The 20,761-nt window shown below is 54.0% G+C and overlaps 1 protein-coding gene across 6 annotated transcripts; it reads left to right on the top strand.

Moving 5' to 3' along the window:
- Nucleotides 1–10,762: 10,762 nt before the first annotated feature.
- Nucleotides 10,763–18,890, top strand: SLC39A13 (solute carrier family 39 member 13). 6 transcript variants are annotated; one of them, XM_049891137.1, is made up of 10 exons: nucleotides 10,763–10,837; nucleotides 12,192–12,356; nucleotides 14,416–14,529; nucleotides 14,802–14,926; nucleotides 15,298–15,411; nucleotides 15,580–15,669; nucleotides 16,490–16,540; nucleotides 16,836–16,964; nucleotides 17,123–17,222; nucleotides 17,816–18,890. In XM_049891137.1, exons 2-10 carry the CDS (start codon nucleotides 12,200–12,202, stop codon nucleotides 18,124–18,126), a joined length of 1,191 nt encoding a protein of 396 aa, XP_049747094.1. In that variant the 5' UTR covers nucleotides 10,763–10,837; nucleotides 12,192–12,199; the 3' UTR covers nucleotides 18,127–18,890. The 6 variants fall into 6 exon arrangements, with proteins under 6 accessions (XP_049747094.1, XP_049747092.1, XP_049747098.1 ...); XM_049891135.1 differs by having other exon boundaries at nucleotides 12,192–12,500; nucleotides 17,816–18,885; XM_049891141.1 differs by having other exon boundaries at nucleotides 12,192–12,500; nucleotides 16,836–16,968; nucleotides 17,816–17,928.
- Nucleotides 18,891–20,761: the final 1,871 nt, after the last annotated feature.

Below are 20,761 nucleotides of genomic sequence, written 5' to 3' on the forward strand. Positions count from 1 at the left end.
CCGTGACTTTGTCTGCCCCTCCGGGCCCTGCCCAGACTCAACTTTGGAAGGCCTGGGCCCCTCTTCATCCCACCCTGCCTTCCCTGACTCACCTCCCATTTCTGGCTCCCCCAGGCTCAGCCCTTGGAGGGAGATGAGGGTCCATCAAGGCCAAGGCCTGGTGCCCGAGGAGGCCTCTGCTCCTCCGGCCCCGGGGACAGCAAGGAAAAGAGAAGAGAGCAGAGCATTTCATGGCTATTATAAATCAAAGGGGGAAGTCGGAGCAGGAGAAATAAGAAACTTCCCTACCCTGGGCACGGGGACCTGCCAGGCAGCAGCCCCTGAGTGCCCCGCAGCCTTCCCCCTCTCTCCTGCCTCCCTGGCCAGTGCCCAGACCCGGTGCCCTCTTCTCAGGCCGAGGCACCCCCACCTGCCCAGAGACACCCCCTGGGCATCCCAACCCTCCTCACCAGGCACCTGGGGCTAGGCACACCCGTCTCTGGGCCTCAGTTTCCTCCTCATGGCACAAATATCCCTGAGTTGTGTGCTGGTCTGTGGAGGTGGATGGTCAGCTATCTAATGGGGAGGAGTGAAGATAGGGAGCATCTCCTGGACCAAGGACCCTCAGGGGATGAAGGGGGGGGATGGGGAGGCATCTGGAGAATCCCCGGTGGGACAGGGGCTGGAATGGACCAATGTCTGCAGAGAGAAGATGATAGGGCTGGGCCAGAGGAGCGAGCATGGAGCAGAGATGGGGACAGCCCTAGACTGTGAGAACAGGCAGGTCTTTCTTTAATCCAGTCCCTACAGTTCTCTCAAGCCAGGAGAAGGGCCTGAGCTGGGGGCCCGAGGAGCCTGGGGTTCCAGGTACAGGCAGGAGATCCGGCCACAGGAGTTAGCCATGCCATGTCTTCCTGGAGCATCCACTCAGGTAGAAGACTGCGGGGGAAACTTTTTTTTTTTCCTACGGAAACAAAAACATTTACTAAGGAGAAAGTTGCATATTTGTGTGAATTTTTAAGATAAAATATAAAGAATTGCAGAAAAAAAATTAGTTCATTTTGGGGTCACTATGAGCTGAGCCATGCTCCCAAATGTCCAGGGGATCCTCCTGTTCCTTGGCTGTTGGGTACCTTGGTGGAGACTCAGAACACCTCTACTTGAAGCCTTCCTGAAACGGTGAGCTCACTCCCTTACCCCAGGAGTCTCTGCTGTCACTGAGAGCAAATCCTCCTCAGCCTGGGGTCTGGAACTCTGAGTCGCCTGGTGATGCCAGAGGGGATAGCTGTCTGCCTAGGGCTCAGGGCTCTTGGGAGAGAGTGACAGGGCCCGGAATCCCTCTGAGCCTCAGTTTCCTTGTCTGTAGAAAGAGGATCACACTGCTTGCCTCGAAACCTTGTTAGGCAGATTAGCTAAGTGACTACTGGAGTCCAGACCGCAGAGCCAGACAGACGCCATGGCAAGTGACCTTGCCTCCTTGAGCCTTGGTTTCCCCATTTGGAAAATAAGGGGAAACATCAGCTACTTTGAAAGTTTGCAATGAGGCAAATAAGGTCATGGAATGGGGCCTCGGGGGATTGTGTGTCTGGAGTCATGCACTGGCTGCCCCTCTGGTCTCCCAGAAGCCCTGACTTCCTCCCTTCTTTCCCTTCCACCTGGCCGAACCAAGGTGAGAACCTCTGCTCCCTGCTCTTCTCGGTGCGCCTCCGGGGCCCCTGGCCTTGCTCTGACCCTTGCTGATCTGGGAAAATGCAGGAGCTGAGGTTCCCAGCTCTGCCACAAGGGGCTCTCTCTCAGGGACCCTAGGAGGACCCCAGCTTCCTCTTGCACACCACCTGCCCTCACAAGCCAACCCCTTCCAACCTTAGTCAGCCAGGATGCTCTAACAATTGCGGGCATTCACCAGGCACTTTGCCTATATAACATGCTAAAATTCTCACAGGCTGCAGCTATCCTTAACCCCATTATACAGTTGAGGAAACTGAGGCTCAGAGGGGAGAAGTGACTGGTGCAAGGTCAGCTGGCTAAAAAGGGGCAGCTCTGAGATGTGAACTCAGCTCTCCTGTTTGCCGACTCAGTGGAAATCCTACACAAGCAATGAGGCAAAGCAGCACCGCTTTGTTTGGAAAAGACTTCAAGCCTTTTGGAGATTACTGCTGCCCGGGCCAGTGACCATGGCCTATTCCCAGATCCCCTGCTCTGTCCCTAGATTCTCCTCAGGTGCTCGGAAAGCAGAGAGATTATAAAGTCCAGAAGCTGTTCCAGAAAGGTAAGTAGCCCCCTGGACTAAGAAGCTCTGCTGGCCTCCCTGCCCTAAACACGCACCCTTTGCTGTTGTTGTTAGGTGCCATCGAGTCGATGATGACTCACGGTGACCCTGTGTGACAGGGCAGAACTGCCCCATGGGGTCTTTTCAGCAGTAATCTTTACGGAAGTAGATGGCCAGGTCTCTCTGCTACAGAGCCACTGAGTGGATAGAACCACGAACCTTTCAGTTAGCAGCCAAATGCTTAACTGTTTGTGCCACCAGGGTTCCTTGCACACCTAGCAGTGGGACTTAACTCCCTCGGCCCAAGGAGGCAGTGTTTCCTAGTGGTTAGAGCTGGGACATTGGCACTAGAAAATTGTGCGTTCAAATCCCAACTCTGCAACTTCTTAGCTGAGAGACCAACTCCTGGATAAGCAAGTTAACCCTAAAATGATGAGAGGAAAACCTCTCCTGGCTTGGAGATTTCAGAGAAGGGATTTTTATTTATTTATTTTTTGCACAGCAAAGGACTCAGCCCTTTTTCATGTACAGTCTCATTTAAGCCTCTGAACAGCTCTGGGAGATAGATAATATTATTACTCTGATTTACAGATGAGGAAAGCAAGGTCACATGGCCTGGTGGGGTCTTGAACCCAAATCCTGTCTGACTCTTCTGGTGCACTTCACACTGCTCCAGAAAGGCCCCCTTCCTTTTCCCCTGGGGACTCCCTACCACCCCCGGCCTGCAGGCTTAGAGGCCCTTAGTGGCAAGTTGAACCATGACTGGGCAGGACTGGAGGGCTTGTGGGGCATTTCCCCAAAAGCCCAGCTGCCCTTACTCTTGGGTTTGGGGGCAGCTGCCTGGGCATGCAAGGGCTTGGGGACCAGCTGCAGTGGCACCTCATTCCAGCAGTCCCTGCCCTGTTGTCTTGGGCCACCTGCCCTGTAACTGTGCTAGTCTCTGACTGTCTCTGGGAGTGGGGTGTAACCCCCTCCAGGGGCCTGCAGGGTGCTGCAAGGAAGCTGGACACTTGCTTGGGCCCCTTTCAAGGCCCCGAGAGAGGCCACAGCAATTTTGTGTTCGTGATTTTCTATCTTTTTCTTAACAGGGGCCCCCCCAAATTGTATATACCTCAGGCTCTGCAAAACCTAGCTCTGTCCCCAGGATGGGGGCAGTAGAAAGAGTGTGGCCTGACTACTGTTCCACACCCCCTCCCCATTTGCTTCTTGCTTGCTGGCTCTAAGACTTTGCGGAGACCCCCAATTTTCCCATCTAGACAGTGGGGATGAGGACTGGAGAGTCTGGGGTACAGCAGGGGCAGTCAGGGGAGCTTAGTGTACCCACCTTTTAAAAAAGGCCCAAACCGAAGCTATACATAGGAAGCAACTGTCCGTGCAAACTGGTAGAAACCTAATTGTAGGGTAATGTAGCTTTAAAGCGTGCCTCCTCTTTAATCCAGAAATGCCACTTCTGGGAATTTTTCCTGAGGCAATTGTTACAGATCCACACACTGAGCCCCACAGATATTCAGCAGCACGTGATTAATAATAGCATTACTATTATAATAGTAAGATACTGCAGTCAGCCTTAACGTTCAAGCAAAAGCCTGGCAACCAACAGTTGTTCGCTAAATATTTGAGATGAATGGACAGTAGGTGTTTGCATGCATATTTCACACATGGTACAGAATTTTAGGTTGTCATTAAAAGAGTTGTTACAGAGACGTTTAAACGTGGCAAAATGTTGGCGGCATATTAAAGTTGTTTTTTTTTTTTTTAATATAGTTTACATATAGTGTTGATGTTGTTGTTAGGTGCCATCCTCACAATCATTATTATGCTTGAGTCCATTGTTGCAGCCACTGTGTCAGTCCATCTTGTTCAGAGTCTTCCTCTTTTTCACTGACCCTCTTCTTTACTAAGCATGATGTCCTTCTCCAGAGACTGGGCCCTCCTGATAGCACATCCAAAGTAAGTGAAACAGTCTCGCCGTCGTCCCTTCTAAGGAGCACTCTGGCTGTACTTCTTCCAAGACAGATGTGTTCGTTTTTCTGGCAGTCCATGGTATACTCAGTATTCTTCACCAACACCATCATTCAAAGGCATCAATTCTCATTCGGTCTTCCTCATTCATTGTCCAGCTTTCACATGCATATGAGGCAACTGAAAATACCATGGCTTTTTGTGTCAGGTGCACCTTAGTCCTCAAAGTGACATCTTTGCTTTTTAACACTTTAAAGAGGTCTTTTGCAGGAGATTTGCCCAATGCAAATACATCGTTTGATTTCTTGACTGCTGCTTCCATGAGTGTTGATTGTGGATCCAAGTAAAATAAAATCCTTAACAACTTCAATCTTTTCTGTTTACCGTGCTGTTGCTTACTGGTGCAGTGTGATGATTTTTGTTTTCTTTATGTTGCGGTGTAATCCATACTGATGGCTGTAGTCTTTGATCTTCATTAGTAAGTGTTTCAAGTCCTCTTTGCTTTCAGCAAACAAGGTCGTGTTCTCTCTATATCGCAGGTCTTCCTCCAATCCTGATGCCCTGTTCTACATACACTGTAACCTATTTTTTGTTAACGCATAAAAATGTTTCTTGTCACTGAATTGTACACTTAAAAATGATTAAAATAGCAAAGTTTTGTTATATTTTACCACAATAAGATAAAATTGAAAAAAAAAAAAAAGGCCCCAACCCATAGAGGGCTTCACAAGTCTGCACTTGTTCCATCCCCAACAGCCTTGTGGGGTAAGTGGGGCTCCTGCCGCCATTTTCCAGCTGAGCTAACTGAGGTTTGGAGCCCAGCTGTCACTTGTCACTTGTCCAGAGACTGTGAGTGAGCCCCATACCCCACTCCTCCCTCAGGTCTCCAGCCCACGATGCCTGGCCCCGGGCGGGGAGAGGGAACGCAGAGTGCGGGGCGGCTCTTGGAGCCAGGGGCGGAGGCAGCGTCCCGCACTGTCTCACCGCAGGCCAGACCTCGGCCCTTATCTGCTCGGGCAGCTTCCGTCCCCCACCCCAGCCCCCGCCGCAGGCCTGGTCCCCGCCTCCGCCTCCGGAGGGCCCCGGACCGCCCCCAGGGGAGCGCGAACTGCCGCGGCTGCTGCCCAGCCGAGCGGAGAGGGGGCCCGGCCCCCCAGGTGGGGAGCCGGAAGTGATAAATAACTCCTCTCCTGGGGGGGCAACATCGCGGAGCGGCCCTTCCTGAACCCAGGATGCTCACCCCCAACCAGAGAGGGGCGCCCCAACCAGGCGCCTGGGCCAAAAATGGGAGAGAATTGGAAGAGAAGAGGGGTCCCTTAAAACTGCAAGAGCCAGAAAACAGTGGGATCAGTCTAAACAGCGTTCTGAGGGACACAACCCCATCCAAGCACTAGCAATGCCAATGGGCGTCCCGGCACAGGTGTGGGAGAGAAGAGAGAAGTGGAGATACCTTAGAGAAAGTGAAAAGTAAGCCACAAACTGAGGAGACATCTGTAAGGTATAATATGATGGGCAAAGGATGAGCATCAAGCACATATAAGGAGTCTTTGCAAATCCATGAGAAGAACCAAGTTATCCAATAGAAAAAATAGGCAAAAGATAGGGACCAGCCTTTTACAGGAAACACATTTGTCCAAAAAACACAAAAGAGATGCTCAACCTCCTTGGTGATGAGGGAAATGCAAATTAAGACCACAATGAGATGCTATTTTACACCACTGGAAGGGCAAAAACGAGCCAGCCTGACAGCTCCGAGTGTTGGAGACGATGTGGAGTCACGGGAGCTCCAGTATGTTGCTGTCAGAGCGCCACTTGGTATAACCACTGGGAAAAACAATCTGGCGTTATCTCATAAAGCAGAATGTCAGCAAAACCACCCCTCCCAGCCCACTCCAGGCATAAAATCAAGAGAAATTCTTGCGTGTGCTCCAAATGTGGACAAGAATGTTCACAGCCACACTGATCCTGAGAGCAAAAAATCTGAAAATGACACAAATGCCCATCAACAGAACGGATGAATTCCAGTAGATTCTTTCACACAGTGGCACACCATTCAACAGTACAAGCCATGACCCACAGTTTAACAACACATCATGAATGAATCTTAGTACAATGTTGAGTGAAAAAAAGCCAGTCCCAGAAGACAAATACCCTTCTTGTTAAGTTCAATAACAAGCCAGACCCAAGTGTTGTGTTATATATATTTTTACAACAATAAAAAAGAAGAAAAAAAAAGTCAAACCATGTCTCTACAAATACCAGTGTTGGTTCCTTCCTTCTAATATTTACTTTTGTTATTAGAAGACAGAGTGAGTACACATCTAAGACTCAACAGCATGTACTGAGAAATTACTGGTATCAATAAGAAAATGTAGTTGATTTACCAGGCATAAAGGGAACACATAAAAATAATTTGCTTTCCTGTAAGCTATCACTAAGTTGTTCAAAATATAATGGGAAATATCTGATTCAAAATGCCCTACAAAAATTTAAAATACCTAAAAGTAAATTTGTTAATAATTATGCAAGATCTATATGAAAGCAATTGTAAAACTCACCGAATAATTTGGGGGAAAAAAATAGCCTGTTTTTGTGATTAAAAAAAAAGTCAAATCAAACAGAATATTGTCTATCTGTACATATATATGGAAGCCCTGATGGTGCAGTGGTTAAGTGCTCAACTGCTAACCAAAAGGTCAGTGGTTAGAATCCACGCAGCCACTCCGTGGGAGCAATATGTGGCAGTCTGTTCCCGTAAAGATTTATAGCCTACGAAACACTGTGGGGCAATTCTACTCTGTCCTACAGGGTTACTATGAGTCAGAGTCAACTCGATGGCAACAGGCTTGATTTGGTTTTTGTATGTATGTATGTGACAAAACTCTTTAAAAAAAAAAAAAAGCTAAGAACTGATCATCACAGGATTCAGTTTCCTCCAGGAAGTTTTTGGAGCCCTGGTGGCACAGCGGTTAAGAGCTCAGCTGCTAACCAAAAGGTTGGAGGTTCAAGTCCACCCAGAGGCACCTCGAAAGAAAGGCCTGGCGGTCTACTTCTGAAAAGTCAGCCACTGAGAACCCTATGGAGTGTATTTCTGTTCTGACACACACGGGGTGACCACGGGTCAGAGTTGACTCCACGGCAACTGCTTTAATGCACTAGAATTTCACCCCAATTCTGTGCACCTGAGGTAGGAGAGAGGGGAAAAGGAGAAATTAAATTCATTTGGACAGATCTTTACTCAGGATGGTTCGTGTACAAATATGGGCAAGAGTGTGTTCTTCTCCATGAGCCCACACTGGGCAGAGGGAAGAGTCCTGTGCACATAGGGGACAGGCCTCAGGGCCCCAAAGACACAACACTGAGGGCCTTCAGGCTGGAAAAATCGGAAGGCTTCATGGAGGAGAAGGCCTGATAAACAGCCCGGATTTCTATTGGCAGAGATGGTGGAAGGGGAAGGGCATCCAGGCCTCCTGGGCGGGTGGGGTTCCATAATTACAAAGGCAGAGAGTCTGGACAGAAGGTAGTAGGGCTTGGCCGTACACGGGGTGCCCATGGGAGAGTTACTTGTGTGGGAGAGGAAGAGGGGAGAGGACCAGCAGGGTCCCTGGGGCATCCTCTGGCCAGGGCTTAGTGGGCAGGCTCAGAAAGCACCACAGGAACTCGTGACAGGGCTCAGCAATTGGTGTGGTTTGGTTTTATATACCACTTACCGTATGCCAGACATAGTTCTAAATGCTTTGTTAGTATTCACTGGTTTAATCTTCACAACACTCTGATATGGTAATCCATTTTACAGATAAGGAAACTGAGGCTTAAGGACTTAAGTAATTTGCCCCAGGAAGTCTGGTGCCAGAATCTTGTTGTCTTAACTACCAAGCTAGGCCATCATCTATATATTTATATACTTATATAATTGCATAAATGTGATCATACACATTTATACACAGGCCCTAAGACGTGTTTTCTTTTCCCTTTATATTTGTTCTTCTCCTTATCCACATTAGTTTCCCCTACCATGAAATCCATGTTACCAACTTAATATATTTTTTATTTATTCATAATTCTGCCCGGACCTATGTATGCAGATACCTATAATCACATATGTGGCTGCAACAATGGGCTCAAGCATAGTAACAGTTGTGAGGATGGGATGGGATGGGATAGTGTTTTTTTCTGTTATACAGAGGGTCACTATGAGTCAGAAGCGACTCAGTGGCACCTGTCTTGGGCATCTAGTGCTGCTATAACAGAAATAACACAAGTGGATGGCTTTAACAAAGAGAAATTTATTCCCTCACAGTCTAGTAGGCTACAAGTCCAAATTCAGGGCGTCAGCTACAGGGGAAGCCTTTGTCGGCTCTGGAGGAAGGTCCTTCTCATCAGTCTTCCCCTGGACTAGGAGCTCCTCCATGCAGGAACTCCGGGTTGGAAAGACACTTTGCTTCTGGCACTGCTTTCTTGGTGGTACGAGGTCCCCATTCTCTGCTTGTTTCCCTTTCCTTTTATCTCTTGTAAGATGAAAGGTGGTGCAAGCCACACCCCAGGGAAACTCCCTTTATATTGGATCGGGTATGTGACCTTAGTGTTAAGATTCCATCCTAATCCTCTTTAACATAAAATTACAATTACAAAATGGAGGACAACTACACAACACTTGGAATCATGGCCCAGCCAAATTGATACACACATTTTTGGGGGGACACAATTCAATCCATGACAGCACCTAACAGCAACAATAATCACATATGCATATAGATTTCTTTTTGTCACTTTTTAAAAAAATATTGGATCATATTAAATATACATCTCTGCATCTTTCTTTTCTCACTCATCTATGCCTTGTGGAAATCCATGGCAGATTTCATTCAGTCTTTTTAACACCTACTCCTTTGTCCACCCACACAGCCTTGCCCCTGGCCTGCCTCCACCGCAATTGCACTTATTTCTTTAAAATCCATTAGAGAGTGTGATGGTGGAAATTCCAGGCCAGGGAGGAAAAGGGCAGAGGGCAGGCAGCAGGTTGCTTTTCGGGCTGTGTCTTGCCCACTCCCTTGCTGGGTGGCCAGGAACCCTCAGCCCTCAGGCAGGTTTGCTGACTGTGTTATTATGAAATCATTTGCATATTGTGAAGTGCTTTGCATACGATGGAGTGATTTGCATACTAGGAGGGGGGCATCTCAGCGGTCCCAGAGTAGCACCCTTGGGTGTCTTCCTCCATTTGCAAAGAAACCAGCCCAGGAGGGTTGCATCTCAGAACTCAGTGAGGGACCCAGTGGGGAGCATCCTGGCCACCTGATGGGCCTGGTGGAGTGAGGTAGACTAGATATTTTGAGGACAAACTAGTCCCACCTGGAAGGAGTTGGGGGTTTGGGAAGGGCAGAAATTGGGGTGTGAGGTGGGTCAGGCCACCAGATCCAGCATGTGAAAGCTGAGTGCCTTCAGAGCCCCCAGTAGGGGCAGAACAACACAGTACTGGCAGGAGGAGCTGCCAGAGGAGGTGAATGAGGGTCAGAGGCTTGGAGACCCTCACCCCAGTGCAGTCTCTGCCCAGGTAAGTACCCACTTGCCCCTGCCTAAATGTTCTCCGGTCCTTGCTGATTCCCAGATGATGCCCAGGCCAGACTCCCGCTGCTGTTCAGGCCCAAAAAGTGAGAATGGAAGGACATGCTCTTGGGTCAGAGACATTCAGGTGTGACTCCTCAACCTGCCATTTGCTGCCATTGTATGACCTCAACGGGATATAAAGAGAATTAAGATCATGCAGGTAGACTAGCACGTAATAGGTGTGCAGTAAATAGCAGTTATAATAATAATTGCTATTGTTTGCTGCACTAGTCTGAAAGAAGAGGTCAGGCCTAGGTTCCCCAGGTGAGGGGAGCACAGAGCCCTCGTCCCCAGGTTTGGATTTCCCAGCGACAGGGTCCACTGTCAAGCACTGGACCCCAAAGGGTTACAAATCCTGAAGACAGAGGCCTGAGGTCCCCAGTGAGAAACCAAAGCATAAAAATAATTCGATGAGTAAGAATAAAATTCCCTCTTCTGAGGTTCCCGGGGCCAGGCCCCTCCCTGCGGCAGGCACTTCCCCTTTCCCTTGTTCATGGAGGAGCCAGGCCAGGCTGACTCAGAGCAGGAGCGCCGCAGTAGCCCTCCCACTCCGATCCCGACTCCGCCCGGCCCAGGGCGGAGCTGTCTGGAGGCCGGGCGCGCCCCCCTGCGGCCGCAAGAGGGACTGTAGCCAGGGACGGGAAGCGGCGGCCAGACCCGCAAGCCCAGCGGCCGGGCGGATCGTGGTCCCCGCGGGGATACCGCCTCCGCCCTGCCCAGCCTGGCGGAGCGCGGTTCCCGTGGGGTTCCCACTTCCCGCCACCCCGGCCCCGGCGGAAGTGCGCTGCTGCCCGGGTCCCCCATGGGCGCGAGGCGGAAGCGCGCTCCGGCCACCGTCCCCCTCGGCCCGCGCCGCGCGGTGCGTCGGGTTCCGGACAGACCCCGTGTGACGTGGCCGCACGCCGGAGGCGGCCCCGGGCCGGGGGCCGGGCTGTCGGGCCGGGCGGGGCAGACCCGGGGCGGGGCGCGGCACCGCAGCTGGATGGCCGGGGCCGCCCGGAGCGCCGCCGCCGCCGCCTCACGGTGAGTGACCGCCTGACCCGGACCGACTCGTCCCAGCTCTTCGCCTCGAGCCCGGAGTGAAACTTGCTTCCCTCGGGATCTTCTCTTCCGTCTCCCACACTTCGCTCCCATCGCTCCCTCTCTTTCGTCCGTCCTCTCTCTGTCCGCTTGCTGGCGCTCTCACTGCCTCTTCTCTCTCTCCTGTTTTCTGCGTTTCCTCGCCTCTCTTAGTACCCTCTACTCTCCCAAACCTGTGGCCCCCACGCCTCTACGGGACCCGCATGGCCCCCAACCCTGCCCTGGCCCGTGCCGCCTTTCGGTCCCCAACTGGTTTCATCAGTCTCCAGTAAGGCCTGGAGATCCCAGTGCTGGGCTTCTTTTTTCCTGGGAAAATTTCAGCCCCCAGGCAGCTGCTTTCCTTCCCTCCGACCTCCATCAGCAGATGAGGAAACTGAGGCAGGGACGTCGCCAGTTCAAGGTCACAAGCAGCATGAGGCAGGGCAGAGCCACTTTTAAACCTCATGCCTGAGTTTCCAGACTGCACTTCTCGCTTGGTTGACTCACTTCCACGTCCTGTGACTGGCTGCCTGTGATCCGCTGCCGGCTGGCACATTCCTGCTGGGGGTGCTGCCTGCCTCCCCCGGCACAAGGAAGACCTCTGTGTGCCTCCTCCATGCCGGGGCGCTCACCTACATTATCAAGCTCAGCTTGTCTTTACTCCGAAGGAGGCACTGCTATTCCCATCCTCAGAGAGGGGGCTTCGGGGACTTGCCTGAAGTCAGTTAAAAGTATAGAGCTTAGAGGTAACTGCAGGCCTCCCATGCCTTGTGTATCCGTGAGGCATCTCTTGGCTAAAGGATCCTTTCTGTCCAGTCCCATCTCCTGTCTTTCTCCCTGTGCTGGGGTCACTGGGCTCGTTTCCTAGGAGGAAGCTTTGATGGTCTTGTCTGAGCTCAGCTGTGTGGTTTCTCCACTTGCGCCTCGTAATGCCACCCCATTAACCTGGACAATGCTGGCCCCCAGCCCTGGAGTGCCCTACCAGCAAAGCCATCCCTGGCAGCCAGAAACACCCAGCTGGGCCGGGCCAACACTTCACCCTGTCATTAGGGAAAGTTTAGCCTCAGGCGGACATGCTGACACACCGTCTGGAGCAGGCTCCGAAGGAAAAAATGTGTGCTCCTCGGGAGTGGGGATGTGGAGGAGCAGAACCCCTTTGCTCTGTGCATCCACTGCTCGGACCCTCAATGCCCTGGGCAAGGCGTGCAGAAGGGCGATGCTGTGGTCTTTTGGCAAGAGGAGGTTGAGAAGCCACATCTCCTGAGCAGGTGCATGGCCAAGGGTGACAGCTGGCCTAAGCGTCCTTTGTGTTTTTCAGAACGTGGCATGCCTGGATGTCCCTGCCCTGGCTGTGGCATGGCGGGCCAAAGGCTCATCTTCCTCACTGCTCTTGCCCTGGAGCTCCTAGGAGGGGCTGGGGGCTCCCAGCCGGCCCTCCGGAGCCGGGGGCCCGCAGCAGCCTGTCGCCTGGACAACAAGGAGAGTGAGTCCTGGGGGGCCCTGCTGAGCGGGGAGAGACTGGACACCTGGATCTGCTCTCTCCTGGGCTCGCTCATGGTGGGGCTCAGCGGGGTCTTCCCCTTGCTCATCATTCCCCTGGAGATGGGGACTGCGCTGCGCTCAGAAGGTGGGTGACCTCTTCTGACGCCCAGGGTGCCCAGCCAAGGGAAATGTGCTGCCGCTCTTCTGGGAGACCTGGGGTCACTCCTCCTGGGTTACAGTGTGTCAAATTTCTCACCTGGGGCCCTGGGAGACCAGGGTGTACCCTGTTCATTTGTTCGTTCATCCGTACATTTATTTGTCTTTTCAGTCAGCAAACATTCACCAAGAAGCAGTATAGATAGAGGTTGGAAATACAGATGCCAGGCAGCATGCGTTCAGGTCCTGGCTCTGCCACCTACCAGCTGGGTAGCACTGGGCAAGTTACTTAACTTCACTGTGCCTCAGTCTCACAACCTTTAAAATGGGGATAGTAATATTATCTACTTCATAGGTACTATCGTGGAGATGAAATGAACTAATATAAGCAAAGCATGTAGGAAAGTGCCTGGATCAAGGAAAGGGCAGGTTTGCAGGCCTCAGCCTGGGCACGGAGATGCAGTAGAGAGCAAAGCACTGGCTTTGCCTTCAGTTTCTGCTCACAGTCCAAGCAGTTAATCAAGTCTGGAGCAGCTGGGTCAGTGCTCCCAGGAATCCACAAGACGCCCAAGTGGCCGGTAGCAGGGCCTGCCTCTGGGAGGGGATCTGGGAGAAGGGGGCACAGTTACAGCTGGGAGCTTTTTCCTTGGCTACCCTTTTGTACCATGTGCCTGTACACCTAATCTCACATTGTAGTTCTTACTTGCCGTCATGCTGATTCTGACTCATGGCGACCCCAAGGGTGCAGAGTACAACTGCTCCACAGGGTTTTCAAGGCTGTGAACTTTTGGAAGTAGATCGCCAGGCCTTTCTTCCAGGGCATTCAAGCATCCAACTTTTTGGCTAATAGTTGAATGCTTAATCATTTGCTCCACCCAGGGTCTCTTTTAATCACAAATAACATATTGTAATTTAAAACAAAAAGAGTATATGGAAAGCTGCTAAAAAGGCAGATGCCTGTCTTGCCCTGCCCCTGGAGTGTGACATAGTAGGTCTGGACTGGGGCCCCAGGAATCTGTAACAAGTGCCCAGTGGCTTGTGCTGCCCGCTGGCCCAGGAACCATTTGCTCAGCAGGCAGAGCAGCTCCTCCGTGCCAGGCACTGGGCTGAGGGCTGGGACAACTGTGATCCAAGCCCTCGCGAAGCCTGCTGTCATGCCCAGGACCCTGTGCACCAGCTCACCCCCTTCTCAGAGCAGCCCTGGAGGTCAGGGGAGGGCGGTCTGGGATTGTTAGCTCCATTTTACAAATAGGGAAACACAGGCACAGAGAAGTCCTTTGAGCAGCCCCAGGCCACCCAGCCCGGGAGGAGCAACTTCCTCTGGGACCCCACCCCGCCACCAAGCTGCCCGTGCCCTCAGGGCCTCAGTTTCTCTATCAAACCAAGGAGCTGGAAGCAGTCCTCTTAGGGCATTTCCAGCTCTGGAAGCTACAAGTTTGCAAAAGTCCACAAACCTCTGCCACTTTCCTAAGAGTGGCTGGTAGGAGAAAAGTTCCCATTTAATGAGCACTTGCTGTGTGTATTGTCATTTAATTCCCCCAAGATCCCTATCAGAAAAATACAGTTCTCCCCAATTTGTAGATGGGAAAACTGAGTCTCAGAAGTCCCCAGTCCCCAGCTGGTAAGTTGAGGAGTCCGTCAGGCTCCAAAGCCCAGGCTCTTAACTGTGGTGCGGAGGTGGCGCCACAGCTCTCCAGAAGGTTGCGGTGTGTGCCTTCTGAGCACATGGCCCTTGCTGGCCTGTGGGGCGGGGGACCCAGGGAGAGCAGCAGCCCCTGTCCAGCCTTCCAGAGGCTTGTGGTCTGGTGGGGACAACAGAAGGAGCCCAGTGAGCTGGGTGAGACAGAGGCCGGGCAAGGCTTCAGCGGTGGGTCAGCCCCCAGGCCCCAATCTCTGCCTTGCAGCCGGGGCCCGGCGCCTGAAGCAGCTGCTCAGCTTTGCCTTGGGGGGCCTCTTGGGCAACGTGTTTCTGCACCTGCTGCCCGAGGCGTGGGCCTACACGTGCAGCTCCAGCCCCGGTGAGTGAGGCCGCAGCCCTGGGGCAGGAGGGCAGGAGGGGAAGTTGGTGCCCATGCCCAGGGGTGCTCAGGCCCTGCCTGTTACGCCAGTGACCAGGGGAGGGGCTCTGGGTATCTGGCAGGACTTCACCTAGGAGGGAGGGTCACTCTGGAACCCAGAGACTCTTCCAGCCAGCCCTGGCCCACAGCACATCACTGCCCTAGACTAGGTTCCATCCCAGGTGGCCTCCACTCCTGTGGCCTGGCTTGGCCTGATGGTGCCACCCCTACAGGCGGTGAGGGACAGAGCCTGCAGCAGCAGCAGCAACTGGGGCTGTGGGTCATCGCTGGCTTCCTGACCTTCCTGGTGTTGGAGAAGATGTTCCTGGACAGCAAGGAGAAGGAGGGGCCTGGCCAGGTGAGCCCCAAGCCCAGGGCCTGGCTACATCAGCCTTTCATCTATGGTGGGGCCCAGGGCCTGGTGTTCCGAGCTGAATCCTGGAAACTGGACCTCTTGGCTCTCTTTCCTGAGAGCTCTGGGCCACTGGACCAGCTTTTCTGGGAGGGTCTGGGCAGTGATGGCAGCAGCCCCTGCTGTGACTTGTGCCGATAGACTGATAGTGGCAGCAGCGCAAGGGTGGGGGCCATCAAGTTTGGAGACACCCAGCTGATGGAGCTGTAGAGAAGCCTAAAGAGAAAGTACATGTTCTCTGTCTTTGTCTCTCTTCTGTGACTACCCTGGCTGGGTTGGGGGCATCTAATGCCACCTCTCCCTCCTCCTGGGCCTAGGCCCCCAGCAAAGACCCCGTGGCTGCTGCTGCTACCCCTGCACCCAATAGAGACCGCTGTCTGGCCCAGCCGGCTGCAGAGTCCGGCCCGCATACCATGGTCCGGAGCATCAAAGTGAGTGGCCTGCTTAGGGCCCCCTCCTCCTACAGCTGTCCCACCCCATGTGGCTGGCCCAGCTCAGCCCTGCCCAGCCAGCTCGGCCCTGCTTGCCTGGCTCGGCCCTGCCTCGCTGGCCCAGCCCCTTCTGCCCAGCTCAGTCCAGTTCTCTCTCACCTCACCCAGGTTAGTGGCTATCTCAACCTGCTGGCCAACACCATAGACAACTTCACTCATGGGTTGGCTGTGGCTGCCAGCTTCCTTGTGAGCAAGAAGGTGAGTAGGGGTTGGGGCAGGTGAAGTCCCAGGCATTGCCAGTGGGAATGATGGTGCCTATGCCGACCAGCTGTTTCTACCTCCAAAATGGCTCCAGCCTACCTACTTCTTGCTCCTTCCATTGCCAGTGCCCTCATCCAAGGCCCTTCTCCCTCCTTCTGCCTCCCAGACGCTGCCACAGCCTCCTTGTTGGTCTCCCTGCTCCTTCTTTTATCCCAGGCTGCTGGTCTGGTCTCTTATGACTCGAGTCGCTCCTTTCTGGGATCACATGCCTCTCCTTAAAACCCTTCGTAGCTTCCCAGAATCCAAGAGAAGCCTGCCAGCCTGCTAGGTTTGGCCCATCAGCTTCTAGATGCTTCTCCCTCTTCTACCCTCTGTGCTCCAGCCACGCTCTTGCTCACCTCACAACCTCCACCTCAGGTTCTCATTCTGCCCCTCTGAACAGCTGGCTTCTCATCCTGCAGACCTAGCCTTGTACTTCCTCAGTGAGGCCTTTGCTGACCTCCTTGCCTAAATCAGGGCCCCATTATGCAGGCCCGACACCCAGTCTGTCCTTTCCATCACAGCACTTGTCACAGTGCGTAATCACACATTTCTGTGTGCATTCATTCAATCCTGTGTCTCCCCTCGACTGTAAGCATCATGAGGGCAGGTTCCTTCTCTTTTACTCACTGCTATTTTCCTAGTAGCCAAAGCCATGTCCAGCCCAGAGCAAACTCAGCCCAGAGCTGAGTAAGTATCTGTAGTGAGTGAGCAGGTGGGGCATGCAGGGCACCAACACAGACCACCCCCCCCAGACTCAGGCTCCCCTCTCCTGCAGATTGGGCTCCTGACGACCATGGCCATCCTCCTGCATGAGATACCCCATGAGGTCAGTGCCCGGAGGGGCAGCCCTGAGGGGCCCGAGACCACTGGCTGCCAATGTGGGCCTGGAGCATGGGGGGAGGAGTTTGGGAGTGGGACCCCCTGGCAGCAGCAGTCTGGCTGGACTGTCGGCCTGGAGCTCCTCACCCCGTGGGCTACAGCCACTGGTGCAGCTGTGCTCCAGCCTCCTCAGGACTGGGTCCCCAACGATGGGATGTGGGCAGGGTTGGTGCAAGGCAGGGGGCTTAGTGTGGGGGTCTGGGGCCAGCTGGGGCCAAGTGAACATCTGAACCTTCCCTCAGGTGGGTGACTTTGTCATCCTGCTTCGGGCCGGCTTTGACCGATGGAGCGCAGCCAAGCTGCAGCTCTCGACGGCACTGGGGGGCCTGCTGGGCGCCTGCTTCGCCATCTGTACGCAGTCCCCCAAGGGCGTAGGTACGGGCATGGTGGGTGGTCGTGGCAGGTGGTGGTCAGCGGAAGGACCCCCAACCACAGGGTGCTGCCCCTGGTCTGCCCCATGGGAAGGGTGGGATTACATGGCTCCCCAGGGTCCCAGCCAGTGGGCACCCTCCTCCACCTGCCACTGCAGAGGAGACCGTGGCCTGGATCCTGCCTTTCACCTCTGGGGGCTTCCTCTACATTGCCCTGGTCAACGTGCTGCCGGACCTCCTGGAGGAAGACGACCCGTGGTGAGTGACCCCCTGGGCCTGCCCCTGGCAAGGCCCTCAGTGGCTCAGGAGGAAGGAGCACCTGGCCTCCGCCCTGAGCTGGGCCCTCTCCCCCACAGGCGCTCCCTGCAGCAAGTGCTTCTGCTCTGCACAGGCATCGTGGTGATGGTGCTGTTCTCGCTCTTTGTCGAGTAGCCATGCTGGACGTCCCCACCCCCACAGCAATAAGAGACTCCGATTCATTCTGTGATCGTGTGTGAGACAGACAGGGCGAGTGCATGTGAGAGAGAACGCATCCCCGACCAGACAAGCGGGAGGGTGTGTGTGTGTGTGTGGTGTGCACATGTTGCCTGCGAAGGTGTGTGTGTGAGACCGACACTGTGATCTCGTGTGCTGGGCCCAGGTCATGGCCTCCCTCCTTGCCACCTCATCATTCATCACCTCCCGAAGTGAGTGATGAAGAACAGGGGCACTGGTCCTAAGCAGGGGCTTCTGCCCATTAGGGCCTCAAGGGGAGGCCTGGGCCGCAGGGAGCCCCAAAGCTGTCCTGCCTCCTGCTGGGGCCTTATTGGCCCCTGGCCTGAGGGCGTAAACCCCTCTGCTCATGCACACAGGCCCTGGGCAGCCTAGGAGTCGAGACTGGGCGGCTTCTCACTGCTGCGTCCGTGTTTCTGGCCCTTCCTCTACCACCTCCAAGGCCCTTTCCCTGATGGCCAGAGAAGAGGCAGGTGCTCGTGTGAACCCCCAGCCCTACTCTGCACTGACGGTCACACCCCTCCCAGCACTGAGCTGGGGGATATTTCCAAGATCTCTTCCTCCTGGCTGCCCACCCTGGGCCAGCTCCTGGTCCCCAGTGAGGGCTCCCTGGCAGCGCCAACAGCCCTTGCCACCTCCAGCTGCCAAACAGCAGCCTGCAGGGCAGTGAGCAGCCCAGGCCAGAGGCCTGGTCCAGCTCAGGGATGCTCCTGCCAGCACGGGGGCCTGGCAGCTAGTCTGGGAGCAGGAGGAGTGAGCCGTGTGCCTGCCTCCTGCTTGGGGCCCCTTTGCCTTTCCCACTGGGGATGGGGGTAAGGTGGGGGTGGCGAGGGCCCCTTTTGTCAGCACTCAGGAATGTGCTCTGGGAGAACGCTGAAGCCATAATCCCCAGCTATTTCCCTTGGCTGTCGCCCAGGTACTCAGCTGGCCCACTCCACGGCCCAGCTTAAGCCCTACCGCTCATCCGTGGCTGTTCTGAGAAATGGCCACTGAGAGGGTCTGAGTGGTTTTACAGCAATTCTGCTGATTTCCGTTTCTATCTGTAAATAACTGTTCTATAGACAAGATGCAAATAAATATCACCCACAAGCTGGCTGCCTCTGTTCTGCACACAAATTCCATGTTCAAGCAGGGTTGTCCTGGGTGCCAGGCTGCCCAGCCTTCTGTATGCACCCACCAGGTCAGCTGCTTTCCGAGCCTCAGCTTCAGGCCACCTCAGGGCCCCCTCCCCCAGCTGCCACCCTGGTCTCCGTAGTCATCCCCACTCTTGTAGAGAGCAACAGGGTATCCAGCACTTTGTTTTTCTGACCTGCTTTGTTAGCTTTTTAGCCCAATAATGGTTGAGCACTATACCAGTTTAACCCCTCAGCACCCTGCTTTAAAGAACTACCTGCTGGGGCTTCCCCCTGCCCTGCCCCCTGGTAATGTCATCAGGAAGGAAGCCCCATTCCCAGGTTTGGCTTTGATGAAACTGCCATCTCCATTTAAAAAAGAAAGCATATGGGATCCTTACTCTAAACCATACTCCCTCTCCTGACTGCTGGGTGTAAAGACAACACCAGGCACCGGGGGGCACCGCTTCCCCACAGTGCTAACAGGAGAGTGCCGGAGGAAGTGGTGTCCAACTCTCCTTTCCACGCCATCTGGGACACCTTTGACAGCCTGCTGGCCGAGAGCAACACTGTCTGCAGTGTGGGGAGTCCGGTATAGGGGGGGCGGGAAGCCCGAATCTGCCATATCCCCAGTATTTTCATCAGCAAAACATTTACAAGGGACGTAGCTGCTTCACCTAGTTGTGCCATATTCAGGAATATTTCAAGGTCCAGGGCTGTCTGTGCCAGCCCCACCCTCACCTCAGCAGGTGCCCAGGGCCCCTGCTGTGTGGCAGAGGCACATACCACCATCTCACCCAGCCATCGGAGGGAGGCAGCGTGGCTCCACCTTGTAGGTGAGGAAACTGAGACAGGGAGAGGGTGGTGATCCACACTCTGGGGCCATGGCTGGGAGCCAAGCTCCCTGTCTGGTTAGGAGAGGAACGGGACACAGGAGAGGGGGCAAAGGAGTGGCCAAGCTCAGGGCAGGGGACAGAAGCAGAAGCACTTTGGACTGTGCTGCTAGGCCTCCAGAGCAGGTGGGTGGGCAGCCAATGGGACTGCCAAAAACAGTGGTACAGGTAGCCCAGACACAGGGACTGCGCCTTGGAGGCAGTTAGGCCAGAGGAGAGGAATCAGCTGGGGAGGTGGACCTTCCAGACAGAAGCTGGGATAGCTGGTGATGAGCTGTGGTCTTGCCCCCTTGCGGGAGGAGAAAGAAAGAGAAAAGGAGTGTAGAGGCTCTTGCCAGGGGGGTATGAGAGCTGATGGAGAGTTCCGAAAGGCCGTTTAGGAGGCCACCAGAACTCCTGGTAAGACAGCAAAATGGAAAGAAGAGTGGCTTTATATTCCATCCTGGGTTTGAAGCCCAGCAGTGCCACTTAACAATTGCGTAACCTTGGCTGGAGTCCATGAGCAGTGCAAATGATCAGCAGTCAGAAGCCTGGAGGTTTGAGTCTACCCAGAGGAGCCTCAGAAGAATGGCCTGGCAATCTACTACCAAAAAATCAGCCACTGAAAACCCTATGTATGGAGCACAGGTCTACTCTGATACACAGGGGTCGCCATGAGTCAGAATCAACTCCATGGCAACTGGTGGTGGTTGACAGAATCTTGGCCCAGTTGCTTAAACCTAACTATAAAGTGGGGGTACCGTATCGGTTATTCTGATCACTAAATAAAACCACGTGTAAGACATGTACAGCACATGGCCCAGAGTAACCTCAACAAATGGTCCCCAGGCCAGCTCAGGTGTGAAGTGGGCAGAGCTGGAAAGCTGGGTGGATGGGAGAGGATCTGTGGGGGCCTGGCAGGGAGTAGGCGGCAGATGGCAGAATTGGGGGGTGGGCCAGAGAACACAGCATGACACAAGATGACCATAGAAGGGCTCTCAGAATAGACCGTGCTCAGGCTCCTTTTCCAGCCACAGGCAATGGGCCGAGAGCCCTAATGGGGACAGAGAAACAGGAGGCTCAGTGGCCTAAGGAACAAGTGAGGAATTTCAAGGAGCAAGGACGAGGGCCCCAAAATGCAAAAAGAAGGGAAAGAAGTCGGCTTCCCTTTTAGGCCCTTCATTACAGAGCTGCAGGGCCACAAGCCTCTAACAGCTCTGAGAGAGCTCTGAGTGGGTGGGAGAGAGGGGCCTATGGGGGAAGAGGGGACAGGCCTAAGACCCCAGACAACAGCTGCAGCCCTACTCCATCCCTCCCAAAG

This window comes from Elephas maximus, chromosome 7 (assembly GCF_024166365.1).
Source record: "Elephas maximus indicus isolate mEleMax1 chromosome 7, mEleMax1 primary haplotype, whole genome shotgun sequence".
NCBI lineage: Eukaryota > Metazoa > Chordata > Mammalia > Proboscidea > Elephantidae > Elephas > Elephas maximus.

Coding starts and splice junctions, on each gene's coding strand:
- SLC39A13 (XM_049891135.1), top strand. CDS start 12,200: ATGCCTGGATGTCCCTGCCCTGGCTGTGGCATGGCGGGCCAAAGGCTC. Junction 12,501..14,415: donor GACTGCGCTGCGCTCAGAAG/GTGGGTGACCTC, acceptor TCTGCCTTGCAG/CCGGGGCCCGGCGCCTGAAG. Junction 16,541..16,835: donor TGCATGAGATACCCCATGAG/GTCAGTGCCCGG, acceptor ACCTTCCCTCAG/GTGGGTGACTTTGTCATCCT.